Source organism: Triplophysa rosa, linkage group LG14, assembly GCF_024868665.1.
Source record: "Triplophysa rosa linkage group LG14, Trosa_1v2, whole genome shotgun sequence".
NCBI lineage: Eukaryota > Metazoa > Chordata > Actinopteri > Cypriniformes > Nemacheilidae > Triplophysa > Triplophysa rosa.
In genome coordinates, this window is record NC_079903.1 from 16,297,614 (window position 1) to 16,318,325 (window position 20,712).

The 20,712-nt window shown below is 37.8% G+C and overlaps 1 protein-coding gene across 8 annotated transcripts in view; it reads left to right on the forward strand.

Annotated features, from left to right (window-relative positions):
- rap1gap2a (RAP1 GTPase activating protein 2a) overlaps positions 1 to 20,712 on the forward strand; it is a 69,305-nt gene that overhangs the window by 28,179 nt on the left and 20,414 nt on the right. For 7 of the 8 annotated variants that reach the window (XM_057350744.1, XM_057350746.1, XM_057350745.1 and 4 more), the window contains one exon: positions 17,824 to 17,908. In XM_057350744.1, coding sequence (XP_057206727.1) covers positions 17,824 to 17,908 — 85 coding nt within the window. Of the gene's footprint in view, positions 1 to 8,446; positions 8,466 to 17,823; positions 17,909 to 20,712 lie in introns of those variants that run through there. The other variant, XM_057350747.1, reaches the window with a different exon arrangement.

Consider the following 20,712-nt stretch of genomic DNA (forward strand, 5'->3'; position numbering starts at 1 on the left):
CGTTCTATTCGATAGTAATCTGTCATTTGAGAGCCACGTCGCCAACACCTGTAAAATTGCGTTTTTCCATCTTAAGAATATATCTAAACTACGTCATATGCTGTCAATGTCAGATGCAGAGAAGTTAATTCATGCATTCATGACATCAAGACTAGATTACTGTAATGCACTGTTAGGTGGTTGCCCTGCAGGCTTATTACAAAAACTCCAACTGGTCCAAAACGCGGCAGCTCGAGTTCTTACACGTACAAAAAAGTATGAACATATTAGCCCGGTTCTGTCAACCTTGCACTGGTTACCTATAAAGCATCGCGTTAACTTTAAAATCTTGCTTATTACCTATAAAGCCTTACATGGTTTAGCTCCTCAGTACTTGAATGAACTCCTTTTGTATTACAGTCCTTCACGTGCATTACGCTCTCAGGCGTCCTGTCAGTTGGTAATACCTAGAATTTCAAAATCAAGTGCAGGTGGTAGATCCTTTTCCTATCTAGCGCCTAAACTTTGGAATAGTCTTCCCTGCACTGTCCGGGAGGCAGACACACTCTGTCAGTTTAAATCTAGACTAAAGACGCATCTTTTTAATCTTGCATACACTACTCTTCCATAATATAAATCTTCAGAGGGTTTAGGCTGCATTAGTTAGATCAACCGGAACCAAAAACACAACTGATGTACTTGTTGCATCAAAGAGTACAGAACAGTACTCTACTCTCAGCCAGTCTTGTCTCATTGTTCCAAGGTTACCACAGCGAGCAGGATGCAGTTCATGGCCTGACCTGATGGTAGAGCGGAGAATGGGAAGTGGGGACCTGACAAGAGCTGAGATGATAGAGCTGGATAAAGAAGGACGCGGTCTCTTGACATGTCTTCACCACAAAACTTCAAATGCTATTAGATTATTAATGATAATCTTAAACTATAATTTATTTTATTATTAAGTTTATTTATTTTATTTAGCCTTGTTGTGCAAGTTCTCTGGAGCTTGTGCAGAGGCAGCAGCTTTTGCCAGAGGGGAACTGGAATCCCCTGGTTGGGCCTGGGTTCTCCTGAGGTTTTTTTTCTCGATTAGAGTTTTGGGTTCCTCGCCACCGTTTGCATACTGTTTTTGCACTATCTGCCTGACCGGGGGGGCTGCTTTAGAATCTTAAAGTTTTACTTAATTAATATTGCATATAGGAATTTATTATCTGTTATATTTGACCTGTGCTTCTCTCTCCTTTATCCTAAATGTGTGCTCTCACTGAGCGTGTGTGTGTGTGCGTACTTGTCTGTGTACGTACGTGTGTGTGTGTGTATGTGTGTGTGTGTGTGTGTCTCTGTGTCTGTGTGTGTTGGTGTGTGTGCGTGTTGTGTGTGTGGAGTGTTTTGTGTGTGGGTGTGTCTGTCTTCTGTGTTTTCAACCTTTTCTTGTTTTTGCAGGTACAACTTTGATTGTTTTGCTTGTAGTCAATGTGTCTCCTGTACAGCTGCTTTGTAACAATGAAAATTGTAAAAGCGCTATATAAATAAAGTTGAGTTGAGTTGAGTTGAGTACTGTGTTAGAGCAACACCACCAGCACAAAAACAGAGACAGGGTAACTGCAGGTCGGAGAAAAGAGCATGGCAAAAGGTGATTGCTACAAACAAAAACAAACCCTTACCTTAAAAGACAGCTTTCACAACCATTTATAAAGACCGTTCGGCAACCCCCTACCTTTTGGCACACCCTAACCTTTCTCCACACCCAATGCTTCAGCCTGCTGTTGCGTACACACACAAAAGTAAGTTTTGTCATCAAAGCATTTCATGTGGAATTCTTAACATCACAACATTGCAACAAAAGCCAAATATTTTGCGATACTGACCCATCCATAGTTTTGAAGCAAATTTTTAATTATTTACTTTCTTAACAAAATTATTTTAATTAATTCATTGTACATTAACAGGTCACCAGTATTATGGAACAAAACATTAATAGATTGTAGATAAAAATTAATGCCAACCTTTCTGAGACGTCTCCTGGAAACAAATTCCACTGGAAAAACGTCCAGAGATGCATGGAAAGGACATTCTGTACAAATGTAAAAATTTGGTTAGAAATGAATATATTACTTTATAATCAATACAAAGAATGTCTAAATGTTAAAATGGAAAACAATTTAGAAACATAAAAATCTACACAGCAAACATAGACAACAATATTATGATAACTTTCTACATGGATGACAATGTGTACTAGCTGAAGCAATGTTAAAGAGCTATTGTATAACATTTTATACCTTTGTCTGTTATACTGTCTGTCTTTTTGGACGCTTTCTTTTGGCTGCCATGCTGACAGCGGATTTGCTGTGAAGAAAGTAAAAAAATATATTTCATTGTCAGTTCAACTGCATGTCAAAGTACAGTTTTCATTAAGACCGAGTTGTTCCTTGTTCAACTGTACTGGCTTTATTTAAGGTCCCTTTTGACAAAGTGATTTCACAAAGTGGCCATTTTTTAAATTCCTCATGGGCGTGCAGTTGCAACTTCTATCTCTCTGAAAGGGGAAACATGCATTTTTTTATTTTTATTTTTATTTATACACGAGATTTGCACTGAAAACAGCATTTTGCTCTACTACAACTCCGAGGAGAATGAATGAGAGCGTTTTGCAAGGGAAAGGAGTTAGTTCGTGAGAAGGTGTTTTTCGGTGCTCAGAGATGCCAGAAACATGAGTTTTGCACTGAAAACAGCATTTTGCTTCACTTCAACTCAGAGTGTCATGGCTCTGCTTCATTTAGTCATGTTTTTCTTGGTCCTGTAGCAGAGCCATGACAAAGTCTTTGGTTATGTGAGGAGAGAAACATATTATTGTCCTTTTGACAATAATATACGTTCTCTCCAGTGTCTCGTCATTGGCCCCACCCCTCTAGTTTCCTTATCTTTCCCCAAGTGTTTTATTACCCACACCTGCCTTGTGTTGATATCCTTCGTTTGTCTTCCCTATTTAATGCCCTCTTGTTTCATTGTCCTGTGCTCGTGTATTACGTTTGTTGTGCGTGTACTGTGCTCACCTGTATTGATGTACGACGTTCGATGTGGAATACGTGCCTTGTACCTATGCTTCTGTGGTGTGATGTTTCCTGTTTTGACTGATCCTGTTGCCATTCATCTTTTGTAGTAAGTGTTAGTTTAGTCTCCGTCTAGTGTTTATTAGTCTAGTGTTCAGTGAGTCTTCGTGTCGTGATTTATCTTTATTTATTTCTCGTTCCAGTTTTGTACACCATCGCAGGTCTTTTGTTTTGTGCATAATGTAATAAAGTCTTGTTTTTGTTAACCCCTTACTGCCTGCCTGCATCTGGGTTCTTACCCACCCCGATTTCTGACACAGAGGACAATGAAAGAGCATTTTGTAAGGGAAAAGAGTTAGTTCGTGAGAAGGTTTTTTTCGGCATTTAGAGATGACAGAAACATGAGATTTGCAGTGAAAACAACATTTTGCTTCACTACAACTCAGAGGAGAATGAATGAGAGCGTTTTGCAAGGGAACAGAGTTATTTCATGCAAAGCTGTCTTTTGGCGTTCCGAGATGACAGAAACATGAATTTTGCACTGAAAACAGCATGTTGCTTCACTACAACTCAGAGGAGAATGAATGAGAGAGTTTTGCAAGGGAACAGACTTAGTTCATGCAAAGGTGTTTTTCAGCGCTCAGGCATGCCAGAAACATGAGTTTTGCACTAAAAACAGCATTTTGTGTTAAACAGCCTGAGAGCAGAATGAATAAGTGCGTTTTGCAGGGGAACAGAGCTTGTATGTGAAAAGCTCTGTCTGGGCGCTCGAGAGAGTCAGAAATATGAGTTTTGCACTGAAAACAGCATTTTGTGTTAAACGGCCTGAGAGCAGATTGAAAAAGCGCGTTTTATAGGGGAACAGAACTCGTTTGTGCAAATCCCTTTCTGAGCAGTCAGGAGAGTCAGAAATATGAGTTTAGCACTGAAAACTGCATTTTGTGTTAAACGGCCTGAGAGCAGAATGAAAAAGTGCGTTTTGCAGTTGCACTGAAAACAGCATTTTGTGTTAAACGGCCTGAGAGCAGAACGAAAAAGTGCGTTTGCAGGGGAACAGAGCTCGTTGGTGAAAAGCTCTTTCTGAGCATCAGGAGAGTCAGAATATGAGTTTTGCACTGAAAACAGCATTTGTGTAAACGCCTGAGAGCGAAATGAAAAAGTGCGTTGCAAGGAACAGAGCTTGTTTGTGAAAAGCTCTTTCTGAGCGATCAGGAGTCAGAAAATATGAGTTTTGCACTGAAAACAGCATTTGTGTTAAACCCTAGAGAGAGAATGAAAAAGTGTGTTTGCAGGGGAACAGAGCTCGTTGGAGAAAAGCTCTTTATGAGCAGCCAGGAGAGTCAGAAATATGAGTTTTGCAAAGAAAACAGCATTTTGTGTTAAACGGCCTGAGAGCAGTATGAAAAAGTGCGTTTTGCAGGGGAACAGAGCTCATTAATGCAAATCCATTTCTGAGCAGTCAGGAGAGTCAGAAATATGAGTTTTGCACTGAAAACAGCATGTTGTGTTAAAAGGCTTGTGAGCAGATTGAAAAAGTGAGTTTTGTAGCGGAACAGAGCTCGTTGGTGAAAAGCTCTTTCTGAGCAGTCAGGAGAGTCAAAAATATGTGTTTTGCATTGAAAACAGCATTTTGTGTTAAACGGCCTGAGAGCAGTATGAAAAAGTGCGTTTTGCAGTGGAACAGAGATCGTGGGAGAAAAGCTCTTTCTGAGCAGTCAGGAGAGTCAAAAATATGTGTTTTGCATTGAAAACAGCATTTCGTGTTAAACGGCCTGAGAGCAGTATGAAAAAGTGCGTTTTGCAGTGGAACAGAGATCGTTGGAGAAAAGCTCTTTCTGAGCAGTCAGGAGAGTAGAAATATGAGTTTTGCACTGAAAACAGCATTTTGTGTTAAACTGCTTGAGAACGAATGAAAAAGTGCGTTTAGCAAAGGAAAAGAGTTAGTTGTGAAAAGCTCTTTCTCAGCGCTGGGAGAGTCTGAAATATGGTTTTGCACTGAAAACAGCATTCTGTGTTAACCTGCCTGAGGCAGAATGAAAAAGTACGTTTAGCAAAGGAAGAGAGTTATGTGTGAAAAGCTCTTTCTCATCGCTGAGAGAGTGAGAAATATGGTTTTGCACTGAAAACAGCATTCTGTGTAAAACTGCCTGAGAGCAGAATGAAAAAGTGCGTTTAGCAAAGGAACAGAGTTAGTTTGTGAAATGCTCTTTCAGCGCTGGGAGAGTCAGAAATATGATTTTCACTGAAAACAGCATTCTGTGTAAAACTGCCTGAGAGCAGAATGAAAAAATGCGTTTAGCAAAGGAAAAGAGTTAGTTTGTGAAAAGCTCTTTCTCATCGCTGGGAGAGTGAGAAATATGAGTTTTGCACTTAAAACAGCATTTTGTGTTAAACGGCCTGAGAGCAGAATGAAAAGTGTGTTTAGCAAACGAACAGAGTTAGTTTGTGAAAAGCTGTTTGTCAGCCCTGGGAGAGTCAGAAATATGATTTTGCACTGAAAACAGCATTTTGTGTTAAACGGCCTGAGAGCAGAACGAAAAAGTGCGTTTTGCAGGGGAACAGAGCTCGTTGGTGAAAAGCTCTTTCTGAGCAGTCAGGAGAGTCAGAAATATGAGTTTTGCACTGAAAACAGCATTTTGTGTTAAACGGCCTGAGAGCAGTATGAAAAAGTGCGTTTTGCAGGGAACAGAGATCGTGGGAGAAAAGCTCTTTCTGAGCAGTCAGGAGAGTCAAAAATATGTGTTTTGCATGAAAACAGCATTTGTGTTAAACGGCCTGAGAGCAGATGAAAAAGTGCGTTTTGCAGGGAACAGAGTCGTTGGAGAAAAGCTCTTTCTGAGCAGTCAGGAGAGTCAGAAATATGAGTTTAGCACTGAAAACAGCACTTTGTGTTAAACGGCCTTAGAGCACAACGAAAGAGTGCGTTTTGCAGGGGAACAGAGCTCGTTGGTGAAAAGCTCTTTCTGAGCAGTCAGGAGAGTCAGAAATATGAGTTTTGCACTGAAAACAGCATTTTGTGTTAAACTGCCTGAGAGCAGAAGAAAAAGTGCGTTTTGCAGGGGAACAGAGCTCGTTGGTGAAAAAGCTCTTTCTGAGCAGTCAGGAAGAGTCAGAAATATGAGTTTTGCAGGAACAGAGCTCGTTTGTGAAAAGCTCTTTCTGAGCAGTCAGGAGAGTCAGAAATATGAGTTTTGCACTGAAAACAGCATTTTGTGTTAAACGGCCTGAGAGCAGAATGAAAAAGTGCGTTTTGCATCAGAAAGTGAAAACAGCATTTTGTGTTAAACAGCCTGAGAGCAGAATGAAAAAGTGCGTTTTGCAGGGGAACAGAGCTCGTTTGTGAAAAGTTCTTTCTGGGTGCTCGAGAGAGTCAGACATATGAGTTTTGCACTGAAAACAGCATTTTGTGTTAAACAGCCTGAGAGCAGAATGAAAAAGTGCGTTTTGCAGGGGAAGAGAGCTCGTTTGTGAAAAGCTCTTTCTGGGCAGTCAGGAGAGTCAGAAATATGAGTTTAGAACTGAAAACAGCATTTTGTGTTAAATGACCTGAGAGCAGAATGAAAAAGTGTGTTTTGCAGCGGAACAGAGCTCATTGGTGAAAAGCTCTTTCTGGGCAGTCAAGGAGAGTCCGAAATATGAGTTTTGCACTGAAAACAGCATTTTGTGTTAAACAGCCTGAGAGCAGAATGACAAAGTGCGTTTTGCAGGGGAACAGAGCTCGTTTGTGAAAAGCTCTTTCTGGGCAGACAGGAGAGTCTGAAATATGAGTTTAACACTGAAAACAGCATTTTGTGTTAAACGGCCTGAGAGCAGATTGAAAAAGTGCGTTTTGCACGGGAACAGAGCTCGTTGGTGAAAAGCTCTTTCTGGGTGCTCGAGAGAGTCAGAGATTTGAGTTTTGCACTGAAAACAGCATTTTGTGTTAAGCGGCCTGAGAGCAGAATGAAAAGGTGCGTTTTGCAGGGGAAATGAGCTCGTGGGTGAAAAGCTCTTTCTGAGCAGTCAGGAGAGTCAGAAATATGAGTTTAGCACTGAAAACAGCATTTTGTGTTAAACGGCCTGAGAGCAGATTGAAAAAGTGCGTTTTGCAGCGGAAATGAGCTCGTGGGTGAAAAGCTCTTTCTGAGCAGACAGGAGAGTCAGAAATATGAGTTTAGCACTGAAAACAGCATTTTGTGTTAAACTGCCTGAGAGAAGAATGAAAAAGTGCGTTTTGCAGCGGAACAGAGCTCATTGGTGAAAAGCTCTTTCTGGGAAGTCTAGGAGAGTCAGAAATATGAGTTAAGCACTGAAAACAGCATTTTGTGTTAAACGGCCTGAGAGCAGAATGAAAAAGTTTCTGTCTGTCTGTCTGTCTGTCTGTCTGTCTGTCTGTCTGTCTGTCTGTCTGTCTGTCTGTCTGTCTGTCTGTCTGTCTGTCTGTCTGTCTGTCTTGATAAAACGGTCAGTTCCGGTCCTTGATTCTGATTGGCTGAGTATAAAATACCCCGTTTTCTAAGGGCTGACCGCGTTACATAGCAAATATCACTTTATTTACTTTATTTTATGAAACCTTGCTACGCATATGGTATAACCGTTTCATAAAAGCAACAAGCCCCGCGAAGCAGTGGGTTACAGTGCATTTTATAACAGCTAACGGGGTTTTATCTATCTATGACAGAGAGAGACATGTAAATAAGTTAGTACTTTATTTGCCCATCTCCTGTTTTTATCCACTCTCTCTTCTTTGCTATGTTGCTGAGAGAATGTTTTTGATAAGAAGTTAGTTCAAATTAAAAGTAGTTTAGGCCAAACACACACAGACTCTATGCTTTACTGTAGCTCAGACCATGCAATCCCTTTCATAACCTTCCACCTTAGTTTGCTCATTCTGTACCACAGATATACTTATCATCTATACTGTATCATCTTTGTGTGTTTGTGTGTGTTCTCCAGTAACTGTTCGAGTCATCAATGAGTACCTGGAAAACACATGCAGCTCATTCATCCAGAAGAGGCTGTTAAACAGACCCGCGGTTGTCAGCAGAACGGACAAGCACACTTCGTAATATACACACAACATGCCATAAAGTCACCGCAGTACAGCATGTTGGGGAAGTGATGAATTACACTGTTGTGATGTTTCTTATCAGTTCTGCTTAAGAGAAACCATAAATGGGAATATTGGATCTATCTTTTCCTGTGAAACCGTTGCTTGGAAATGGAATTTACAGAGAATGAATTGTGCTGTCTGTGTTGTTTTAGGGCCTTATTCGCAGAAGCACTGGGCAATTTGCACTCCACAGTTGCCCATCTTTCAGACCGGTTCTGAGTACTGGGTTGTGAAGGATGCAGCGCGCTGCTGCGATCTGTCATACTTTTCTAGTACTTATAGAGCATCACTCGACTGCTAGCGTCTAAGAAACTGGGCCCGGTTGCAAGAAACCCCTTAGAGTAAGAAAACCCTTAATTCTAATAGTTACAGTATTGTGTTACTATACTACACCTGTTCTTTAAAACCTTCATCATTTGATTAAATACTGCTGATTAGATCTTAAAAATGCATCCAAGCAGGTGGTCATATCACATAATTGTGTCGCTCAAATACCATGTAGAAAATATATAGATATTATAAATATATAAATATATTATAAATATATATTTACATAAGTTTACAGAAAGTAAACTTATGTAAAAGCGGCGCTAAAAAGATAAACAGTGACTTCATCTAAACACTGGTGGCTTCGGGATGAACTTTATTGTGGGTGCTTAGTGAATAAGATGGATGTTTGGCCTTAAATATAATACGCAAAAGTGCCAGAACAGTTTCATTGTGTATGATTAATAGTGGGCACTCATTATTGAAATATAAACAGTGAGATGGTGTATTCGAGTGTGTGTGTGTGTCTGTGTTGGCTCATTGAACTGTATCTGTAAGTGGAATAGATGAGGTGACTGTCTCTCTTAACAAGTGCTCAGACTGGCAGGTTGTATAAAGACTATTTACAGAGTGGTTGAATAGAGGAAGGTATTTTTAGAAGTCACTCTCTCTCTCTTTCCTTTGCCCCCTTTCCTCCCTCTCTCTCTCTCTCTCTCTCTCTCTCTCTCTCTCTCTCTCTCTCTCTCTCTTTCTCTGTCTGTCTCTCTCTCTCAGAACCCTCTGGCAAGCTCTTTGTCTCCAAAGACTCGATTTAGTGATATGGACAAAGGATTAATGCATTTAAAAACCCCAGAGAACCACTGCTTCCCTTAATAGAGGGAATGATATCAAAAGCCCTGTTCGGTGCCTGTGTCTCCCCCCTCGCCCACCCAAGGCTCTTGTGGTGGTCTGCTGAGTCGGAGTCTGAGAACCTATTTATTTAGCTGGAAAAGTCTTTTTCAGCGTTGGTTAAGATCGATTGGAGAAATGTGTTTGAGAATGATGGATATTGTTAGAAGAACTGCATGCTTAAAACTTCCTATCCTTCTTTAGCTAAAATCTTCAAGCAGCGTTTCCATAGTGAACGCAATAAAATGATTTGCTAAATTATTCCTTTTTTCAGACTTACACCAGTGTTCTGTTGAAAAAATAAAATGGCATTGACAAGTATATAAGGATCATTCTGTCCTAACTGCTTCATTGCCACTCTTGTCCTGCTGGGAGTTATTAGCTAGGGCTGCTGCTATAGGATGTCAGCTGCTGAGCAGTTGCCATAGTAGCAAGGATAGTCTTGCTAATGTGTAATAGTGACTGGATGCTTTTATTAATTGAGTTATCGATTGTCCACTGACAGTAAGCAAAAGCTCATGGGAATTAAAGCAGACCAGGTGAGAATCAGGGGTTAACCGACATGCTCTTAGTTTCTAGAGATTTCTAAATTAGCCCTTAATGTGGGTATTGCATCAAATAGTGCAATATCCAGTTGTGTTAATGCAAGAAGTAGTCTTGTTGACACTGAGCAAGTTCTTTGTAATTTTCTGTCGTTGTCAGACCTTGTATATCCATTTTCATGATTTTAAACTTCTGTTGGTCATCCTTCATGTTTGTCTATGGGTTTTGCAAATATTTAACCTATAAAAGAGCTTGTCAGCTTTTACAACACAGTCTTGAATTATTATAAAAATGCTGGGATTTTTTTTCATTTTCTAAAGCGGTTTCAGTCCGATAGTGATGCTTTGTTAGTATGATAATGCTAATTGTTGACTTTATTTTCAGTTTAAAGGAACAGTTCACCCAAAAATGAAAATTCTGTCTTTATTTAGTAGTCACCCTCAAATTGTTCCAAATCTGTATACATTTCTTTGTTTTGATGAACACAGAGAAAGATATTTGGAAGAATGCTTGTAACCAAACAGTTCTTGGCCACCATAGCAGGAAAAATTGCTTTATACATTTCTTTGTTCTGTTGAACACAAAAAATCTGTTTTGAAGAAGTAGGAAAGCAAACAGTTATGGGGCACTTTTGACTACCATTGTCATTTTCCCACTGTGGTAGTCAATGGTGGCCAAGAACTGTTTGGTTACAAGCATTCTTCCAAATATCTTTCTCTGTGTTCATCAGAACAAAGACATTTATACAGATTTGGAACAACTTGAGGGTGAGTAAATGATGACAGACTTTTCCTTTTTAAGAAAAAAGGTGTCATTTAATTTATTTAAACTTAAGGATATTTCACAGGCAAAACATGTTTTACTCATCCTCAAAGCTTTCTTCTTGAAGAATAATGCAGTCGAAGTTATAATACCACGTATCATTTTACTTCCGGGCGTTAGAGTTAATGGGCGTCAACTTTTTGGAAAAACAAGCCTCAGGTTCACGCGAAGCAGAAAGATAACTGAAGTTAGACATTAATGTTAATAGCGCTGTCAATATGGATATTTCTCTTAAACAAATGCATCGATTCGCTTCAGAAGACCTTTGTTGATCGAACGATGCACTTTTTGGAGCTTCTAAAAGTCGACGCCCATTCACTCCCATTTTACCGCTTGGAAGTAAAGGGATATGTGGTATTATAACTTCGACTGCATTATGCTTAAGTCATATTCAGTTAGGATGCCTTGAGTGTGAGTAAAACATGGGAAAATTTTGTTTTGCCTGTGAAATATCTCTTTAAGTTGTAACACCTTGTTCTAACACATTACCATATTCCACTAGCCAGTTTTAATATAGTTTACAAAAGCTAAAAAAAAGAAAAGCATTAAAGAAGAAAACTTCTAATGTTCAGAATAGTTTAATCAGGCTTTATTGAATGGTTTTCGCCCGTTGTCCTAATTCTTGTTAGCACAGCGGGGACTAAAAGCTGAGAAGGTTTTAACAGCACTCAGTAGCGATTGTTCCTTTTTATGTGTTAAAATGTTGTGTTTCAGCAGAAATGATTTCCTAATTAAAGTTCCATGTGGAGTTCAGAAGAAACTGCTTTATTTTGCAAGGTGTTTTAATTTCTGAGTATGTTATAGATCCAGTATATAATGTACACGTGCATGACATAGAGGCGAATGTGAGACTGTTCTTACACAAAGAAAATTTTAACTCTCAATATATTAAATCATTTAAAAATATATAAAATAACAATAATACATTGTTAATATATACAGTATTACAATATTTTGAATAATACATAAGGAATTGAAGCTTTTTTATATATTATAAAATTTGTAAATTTATAAAAAGTTGTTTCATGAGGGTAATTTCTGTATGTCTGTTTGGTACATCATGCTAGGGTCAACATTGGACGGTGTCCACATTTCTGGCTGTCTATAAATAGCCTTAGCATATCAATGTACAACATGAAGCATTGCTCTGACCACACTGTTATGATCATTTGAATAATTTGAAAAACTCTGTCCGCTTCCCCGCAGTATTTCCTTCCCATAATGTCCTATCACTGTTAAAAAGAGCTTTTTTACTTCCCGTGATCCTTTGCATGGAGACGAATGATAAAAGATTAACACAGCATGTTGTCAGTGTATGGACAAGTGCAGCTTTGACACTGTCATGGCAGTCGGGTAACTGTGTTGTACAGATAATGTGGAGGCCACAGCCTCAAACGCATAATATATGTAGCTGTAAAAGAATAAATCTGACAGGATTGTATTCATCTAGTTTCTGCAAGCGGACAAATACATGGTGTCCTTGGTGGGTAACAGCTAAATTGCTTCTGGTTGTCATTGTTTTTTTTTCAGCTGAATATTAAATCCATTATTGCAGTGATTTAGCGGCAAACTGTCATTTGCAATTTGGGATGTGATTACGTTCATTACAGACTTTCATAAGACGTATTTACCAAAAATAAACATTCATAATTGGAATTTAATTGTTAGCTGTGACCCTCAGATTCTTCTCTTTCATCTTGTCTAGTTTCTTCTCATATGTTTTCTCAACTACAGTACAAACATTTTCAAGCTGCTTTGAATTATGTTTATTGTAAAAAGGACTGTCGAAATAAAAGCGACTTGACTTTTATGCCCCAGGAGTTCATTATTACGTTCAACAGATTCAACACATTCTTTGTTTTATGAAGGTCACATTGAAATCTTTTCATTTTGCTCTTTGAATGTCTTTTATATGTAGGTTTTATAGTTTACCCTTGTCCAAGACCCGCGGCCTTCGCAATCCTTTTAACATAAAAATCCATCATAAAAATATCCATCATAAAACTATGATAATCATAACCAATATTACAATAATAATAAACTATTTTTTAATTAAATTAATTTAGACCATTTTTTCACAAATGACTTTCTCGAGCAATTTTGCAGTTTTATAAAAGGTTTTATCAGAAGTATGGACATTTTTTATATAGTATCATACTAGTGAAAGTTTGTTTTCTAAAATCCCAAAATACTGAATATAAAACGGTTCTAAGCCATTATAAAATACCACGATTTATAACGGCTGACCGCATTACATAGCCTAAATATAATTTTATTTACTTTATTTTATGAAACCTTGCTACGCATATGGTATAACCGTTTCATAAAAGCAATAACCCCAGCGAAGCAGTGGGTTACAGTGCATTTTATAACAGCTAACGGGGTTTTAGGCACTCCACTTCGCGTCGTGCCCTTAGCTGCTATAAAATGCACTGTAACCCACTGCTTCGCGGGGCTTATTGCTTTATTATACTAGACTCATGCTGTAAAAAAACTAATTTTAGGTAATTTTACTGATTTATTTCACAGAAGATTTTTGAAATGCGTAAAAAATCTTCAATTACAGAAATAAGCTGCAACATCTGCAAATATGTAATTTTACTGTACAAAACATGTTATATTATAGGATTTTTGGCACCCCAGCTGCCCGGTATTTTTTTTTACGGGTATCTTTTTACAGTGTATAGTATATGTGGTTTCATCGGACATGCGCCCGAAGTTAACTTCTGGTCTGTTTGTTTATAATATAACAAAAAAAATTATATTTGCTTCATATATTAATTTATATTAATATTTTATTGCGGAAGTCTACCAGAAGTTAAAGGGACAGTTCACCCAAAAATGAAAATTGTGTCATCATTCACTCACCCTCAGATTGTTCTAAACCTGTATACATTTCTTTGTTCTGCTAAACACAAAGGAAGATATTTGGAAGAATAAGTAGTAACCAAACAGATCTTATCCCCCATTGACTACCATAGTATTTATTTTCCCTACTATGGCAGTGAATGGGGGATGAGATTTGTTTGGTTACTGACATTATTCCAAATATCTTCTTTTGTGTTTAGAAGAAAGAAATGTATAAAGGTTTGGAACAATCTGAGGGCGAGTAAATGATGACAGAATATTCATTTTTGGGTGAACTGTCCCTACAGCGGCTCTACCTATTCAGGGGCGATTCTAGGTTTTCAATATTAGGGGGGCTCAGCCTCCAATGAGGATATATATATATATATACTGTATATATATATATATATATAGCATTTGAAACCATCTATATATCACAGTTTCTCTGTATATATTATTTGTTGTCTTGTCTCTCTAGAGTATAATCACAGCATGAGATATTGTATGTTGCCGGAACATGAGATTATGATAATCACTGGGCAGATGTGGTTAGTATTGAATCAGGCCTAATTAAAGTGGCAGATATACATCCTTGTGTTGGAACTGAGCTGATGAACACAGAGCGCTGGAAATGAGCGGCGACAACATGTGCAGGACAACAGGAGATATCTCATCACCCAGGTTCCTTTATGAACTGATAATATTCTAATGAAGCAATAAATGTGATTTACTGTAATTGTTAATTGTGTTCGAGGTTCAGGGTAACAGATGTGTTACAATCTGCATCATAAATGCACTGTGACAGGATAAAGTTAGCATATAAGCTGTCAATCTCATCTGTTAGGGTTTGATTCGTTTTTTAAATTCAATGAAATCTGATTGATTTGTTCCAACAGTGTAGTCGATATCAGGTCTATTTACTGTACATTGGTTGCCATAGTAACAATGTGTGATGCCAAGACATTTTCTCATGCAACAACTGTCAATCTACCTACATGACATCTTAACATGCTGCATAACTCGCGTGTGAGACGACTTCCCCTCAAATACGAAAAGACATTTTGCACTATTGAAGGCATCCTATCAGACTATCTTGTACAAGACCAGCAGCTCACAGGACCATGAGGACCTTCCGAGGGCTATATGGTCAGCTGAACATATCACGCGTATTGCCCACCCTGTTGTACATTTGGCCGTAACATTGTGATGTGCATTGTTTTAATAATCTACACCTTTCTCAGCTTCTCGTTGTAATGCAGTGTCTGTTGTCCTGTCCTCTCCTGCAAAGTGAGACTGAGAGAGTCATTGATGCTGATTCATCGGCAATGTGTGTCATTGCGCTTGAGTCAAAATGCTGATTCACATAGCACGTTTACCAATAATGGTGTACTCCTGAATCTCCATGGCCAGTAATTAACAATACAAAACACATTGCTGACAGCAGTGCACAGTGCAGTCATAGTTTTCAAAGATAAGGACGTGTCATGCAGTGTTGACAGGTTCATCCTGTTTGATTTAATGCAGTGTTGACAGGTTCATCTTGTTTGATTTAACGAATCTATGTATATTATATACATACATATGAGTCGAAATCTGCTGATAATGGAACAACAAGAAAAAGTGAATTTCCACTATTATGTGTCTTGTCAAAAAATAATGTGCACAATATATTGATTTGAATATTTTCAATAATATTTTCTTGACTAATCTTTTGTTTCTTTCATCATTTGGCAGATAAAGAGATGAGCCTCTGGCCAATAAAAAGTTTTGAAAAGAGCTTGTCAACTTTGACAACACAGTGTTGAATTTAGTGTTAAATTATTGAAAAAAATGCTGTTTTTTTTTTTCATTTCCTGTAAAGTGGCAGTTTTGAGATATGAGCTTTCAGTCTGACAGCATTGATATGCTAATGTATTGCATATTATGTATACCAGAAACTTGATAGGTGATTTTTGTTTTGTTTAGAAGCAAGTTTTACATGATTTGTTACATTTAATTACCCCTTTAACAGATTTTGACCCATATACAGTACATAATTGCATATATATGATATACAGTGTTTGAAAATGCAGTGACATTTGACTGAACAGTCTTTTATCACAAATAGCCAAAATATGGAAAGCATTTTCTCTTTACTTTTAACAATCGATAAGTCTGTTTATTTTGCTATCCAAACTATGCATAATTATATGTTTAGTTGCACTTTATTAATTGGATTTAGCACTTGTTTTTCTCCACTTATCAGAACAGAACATTTATTTCTGGGGTCACGACCCACTAGACCCATAAAAGCAGCTGATGTAGTGGGGCTTTATTCTGATGACACTATTGGGAAAAATGTATAGAATAGAGGTGAATTTGGGACACCGCTGGTGGTTTTAGAGTCCTGGTGTCCTGGACCACGATCCCTCAAACAGCTGTGGTCATAGAGCAGATGTTTACTGAGTTTTTCCCTTGGAGAATGGAAAGACTGACAGCCAGCTGTTCATAGACACACTCACGCTTGTCTGTATGGATTTTGGGATGTGAACTGCTTCTGTATGCTGCACAGAAAATCGCCAGTGTTAAAAAAGGTCAAATTAACTCTCACAGTGTATATATATTATAATCCACACTTCGATAGTGTGGATTATATATACACTGTGAGTGTTAATTTGACCTTTTATAACACTGGCGATTTTGCTGTGTGGATGTATTTTTCAGTAATATATAAAAGACACATATTTTCAAAATACATTAACATTGTCTGTGTCCTTTTCACCCGTGTTGTGTTAATAATGTGCAGGTCACCTGCTACTGAAGTGGAGGTGCAAAATTCTTCTAGGGAATGAAATAGCAAATTTGCTGCGTCACCGCATTTGACTACTGAGTGAACATGCTTCTGTTTTTTCATTCTTATCTAATTGAAAACATTTGTAATCGCAGATTACATTATTATAAATATTATATGATCCAGACTTTCGTATTTGATACATTGATTTTTTTACTTAAATGACAGCATGGATTAAAGATGATTAGCATAATTTGAGCATATAGCAACAAAATCGGAATATTTGTGCAAAAAAAAAATGCTGACATCATCATTCTTTGTGATTTTGAAAGCTTGAATTGTGTTTTCTTTCTAACGTTTCTGGTGTTTACAACTTTCTGTAAGGAAAGATTTTAATGGACCCACATTGAGTCCAGACAGTTTCACTCTTTGCCTGCTGGCCTAATTTTAACCTCTGATTTCAAGTAGCCCCTCTCTCATTTGTCTACTGCTGAAAGAACTGCTTTTAAAATGCTATCGTGTTCCTGCTTATGGCTTCTCCGTGTGGCTCGTACCCTCCTCATTGTCCCTCTTATTTCCCTCTCATTTGACCTACAGCAGTTTGTCTGCAGGTCTGGTTGCCCAGGTTCTGTTCTTGTTATGTCTCTGTGCAAATACCAAGGTCCAGGAACATAACTGTTAAGGTTTTTTTAAATCCTTTAGTCTTTCACCTTAGTGTCTGGAGGTAGAAACATGTTTTATTCAGTAGACTCTGCCAAGGGTACGAGTGCGACACTGACCCTTTGCCCTCTGATTGTGTGTGTGGGAGTGTGCGTAGGTTGGTCAAATGTTCTCACAAGGAAAATTGCTCAAACATACTTAATATTAGTCTTAATGAAAATGTAAACATGCAGGTTTGTGTAAAGGTTTGGTCTAAAGGTAAGGCTGTTCTTTAAAAAGCATTAATATGCAATATGAAAGGGATAGTTCACTCAAAAATAAAAAATATTTGATCATTTACTCACCCTCCTGTCATTCCAAACCTTCTTTCTTTGTAACACAAAAGAAGATATTTTGAAGCACATTGGTAACTGAGCAATATCGACTTCCATTGTATGGACACAAAACCACTGAGACATTTCTCAAAATATCTTCTTTTGTGTTCCACAGAAGAAAGAAAGTCATACATGTATGGAATTACAAGAGAGTAAGTAAACATTCAAATCATTTTAATTTTTGGTGAACTGTTCCTTTAAGGCTTAGATCAAGTAGAAACTCATTATAATCAGGTTGATATTCTTTTATTTGAATTAAACCAGTTACCTCATACATCACATTTTAGGTTACCTGACTTTTCTTAAGTGCAGAACTGGGGGATGGAAATATCATTTAGCTTAGAACAAAAACGAAAGTCAAAGTCACCTGATGATAAACCAAACAGAAATGTCCTTCCAGTGTTTGTATGCATATGCATTAGAGGTCTCACCTTTTGTTTTAGTTCAAAACTACACCACAGTTTGATATTTTGCTATGTAGTGTGTCTATCGTCTGATCGACTAACAGTTCCCGTGGGTGTTTCACAGGAAACAAGAGTTGATGACAATCTCCAGCGTGCCTCTGGGAGAATGTCCACCCTCGCCCCCTCGCACTGCACCCCCTACGATGAAGGTGAGTGTCGTGGTCATGCTTTCGCACACAAACACTCCCCCATTACCTGCTATTAGAAACAATCTGGATCATTCGTCTCGCAGACCTTTGCCCTGAAATAACCTCAGACTGTGATGACATTGTCAGAGCGTGCCTTTTGTAATATTGTATCTCTGACCTTTCTTCAAATAAAGCACTTACATAATCTGTTCTGACTGATGTAGACATGTACATTAATTTATGAAAAGCATACGGTAAGAACACACATCTAGATAGGTTTGTTTGAGGTAAAGCTCCTCATTCAAGGTTACTTCTCAATGCAATTCTAATTCACCCCGGACTGAGAAATCTATTTTCTCGGTGCATTAAGGTCCCATCGAGTCGCAGTGTCTCGTTCTTTTTTACATTTACAACAGCCTCGAGAGGCTGAAAAGATTTTCTGTCTTGTTAAAAAAGCGCTGCGCTGTGTTCACAGATGAATTGCATGGTGTGCTTGGAGCACAGAGGGTGTCACCTTGAAATGAGACACACTTGTGGAACAGCAGAGAAGGAGAGAGAGAGTTTGTTTATAGAGAGAGAGGGAAGGGGAGGAGGTGACGCTACCAAACTCGATATTAAGATGATCAAACTTACAATCATTTTAGCCAATGCTTTGCTAAAAAGGTTGTTTATCATACAGATAAGATTTCCTTTGTTTTTATTGGTTATATTTTACACAGTTAGGAATAATGCATTCTAAGCCTATAGTTATTATCAGAGCCTTTGAAAAACAGAGTTGCGACACACTTTGATATCGCCGCCTCATGATTCACATGGTTCATGGAGCTCTCAATAGTTCCAAACTGTCAGTCTGTTTAAGCGGGAGAGACAGTGGAAGCAGCTGTATTTGCAACAGATTTCACTAAATACCAACACAATATATGCACTGATTACGATGTTGATTAAACTTATAATAACATTTTGTCTGATGAGTGTTGGAGACAGTATTAATCAGTTTTGTGTGTTTAATTTGACTAGGAAGGATGCATAATGTGCAATACATTAACAGTATGCATAAATTCATCTTATATGATCATCAGTACATACCAATGTTACATTATGTTAAGACATTCACATAAAAAAGTAATTTATCAATAAATAATCAATGATTGCAAGTAAATGCACCACAAAGATTGTGAAAAATGAACAAGACAAACAATTTCAGTCAGTAAGAGATTTTATTTAAGCAATAAGCCCCGCGAAGCAGTGGGTTACAGTGCATTTTATAACAGCTAAGGGCGTTGTGTCTAAAACCCCCTTAGCTGTTATAAAATGCACTGTAATCCACTGCTTCGCGGGGCTTATTGCTTTTATAAAACGGTTATACCATATGCGTAGCAAGGTTTCATAAAATAAAGTAATTAAATGATATTTAGGCTATGTAATGTGGTCAGCCGTTATAAATCGGGGTATTTTATAACGGCTTAGAACTCGGCTCAGCCAATCAGAATCAAGGACCAGAACTGACCGTTTTATAATATATAATTTATACAGGGAGAGGGTAGATAACATTTTATTTAATGAGCAGTCTTTATAGAAAATCATTCAATCACACATACAGACAGAGCCGGCCCTCCCTATAAGCGAACTAAGCGGCTGCTTAGGGCCTCGTCGCCACTAGGGGCCCCCAAGATCACACGAAATTACAGCTTTTTTTGTGATATATTCACGACACACATCCATTTTCTCACGTAGGGCCGTGCCCACTATTTTTTCTGAGGTGTGTGTCAAAATTTGTGAAATTACTGACTAAACGCAACATTGCAATATCAAAATAAGTGAGGTGGACAATCAAATGAAAGGAAGCGGGAATTACTGGTTACAAAGCCAAGCAGTGACCAATCAAATTAAAGAAGACTGAGCTACTGTCACGTCTTTAGCTGTTCAGCAAGACGCTTCAGTTTTCAAGTTAAAAGAGTGCTTTGCAACACACGACAGTGACTAAAACATTAACTATTTGACAACTGTTTAGTGTTTAACGATAGAAATGTTGAACATCTGACAGTATTCGTTGATGCAAACAACAAAATGCTGATTTAGATAAAAAAATATGTAATTTACGTGATTCGTGTAATTTATAATTATCTGTTAATTTAGCGTTTTATTTGGGATAAGGTTGAGAATAATTGTGTGCATATTGTAAATTAATTTAATGGTTATCAACCATTAATAAACTAAATAAAAAAATAAAAAGGGGATTAAATCATCGTCAAGGGCTGTGTGGCTTTAAAGGGGTGTTTTATAGGTTGTGGTTAAAATAAAATGAAGATTAAAATGATTTTTAAAATAGAATCTTTGCAAATAGTTAAATGCATTGAACAATAAATTCCACAAGTTTTGTATGTTATGTGCTCGAAATTTAAAGGGACAGTTCACCTAAAATTGAAAGTCATGAAATTATCAAATGTTTTGACAATCACAATACACCTTGCATGGTTTATGTGTTTTTGTTTTTATGACATTCCTACATCCCAAACACAGCTACAACTAATAGAATTGGGTGTGCAAGGTTTAAAGTGTGCGTGCAAATAATCAAACATTGACAATACTCGATTGTATTGGGGTCACAGTGGGACCCCCAAATAAAATTCTGCTTAGGGCCCCGTAAAGGCTTGGGCCGGACCTGCATACAGACACACAGAAAAGCCATTTTTATTTAGGAAAACAATGTATCGTTTCAAAAACATCCTTATAATAAAACACCAGTTTTACAGAGATGTATTTTATCAACTTACCTGCGAATGTGTTTGGGAAACAGTGAAATAAATGGGCTTCAATGCAATGTT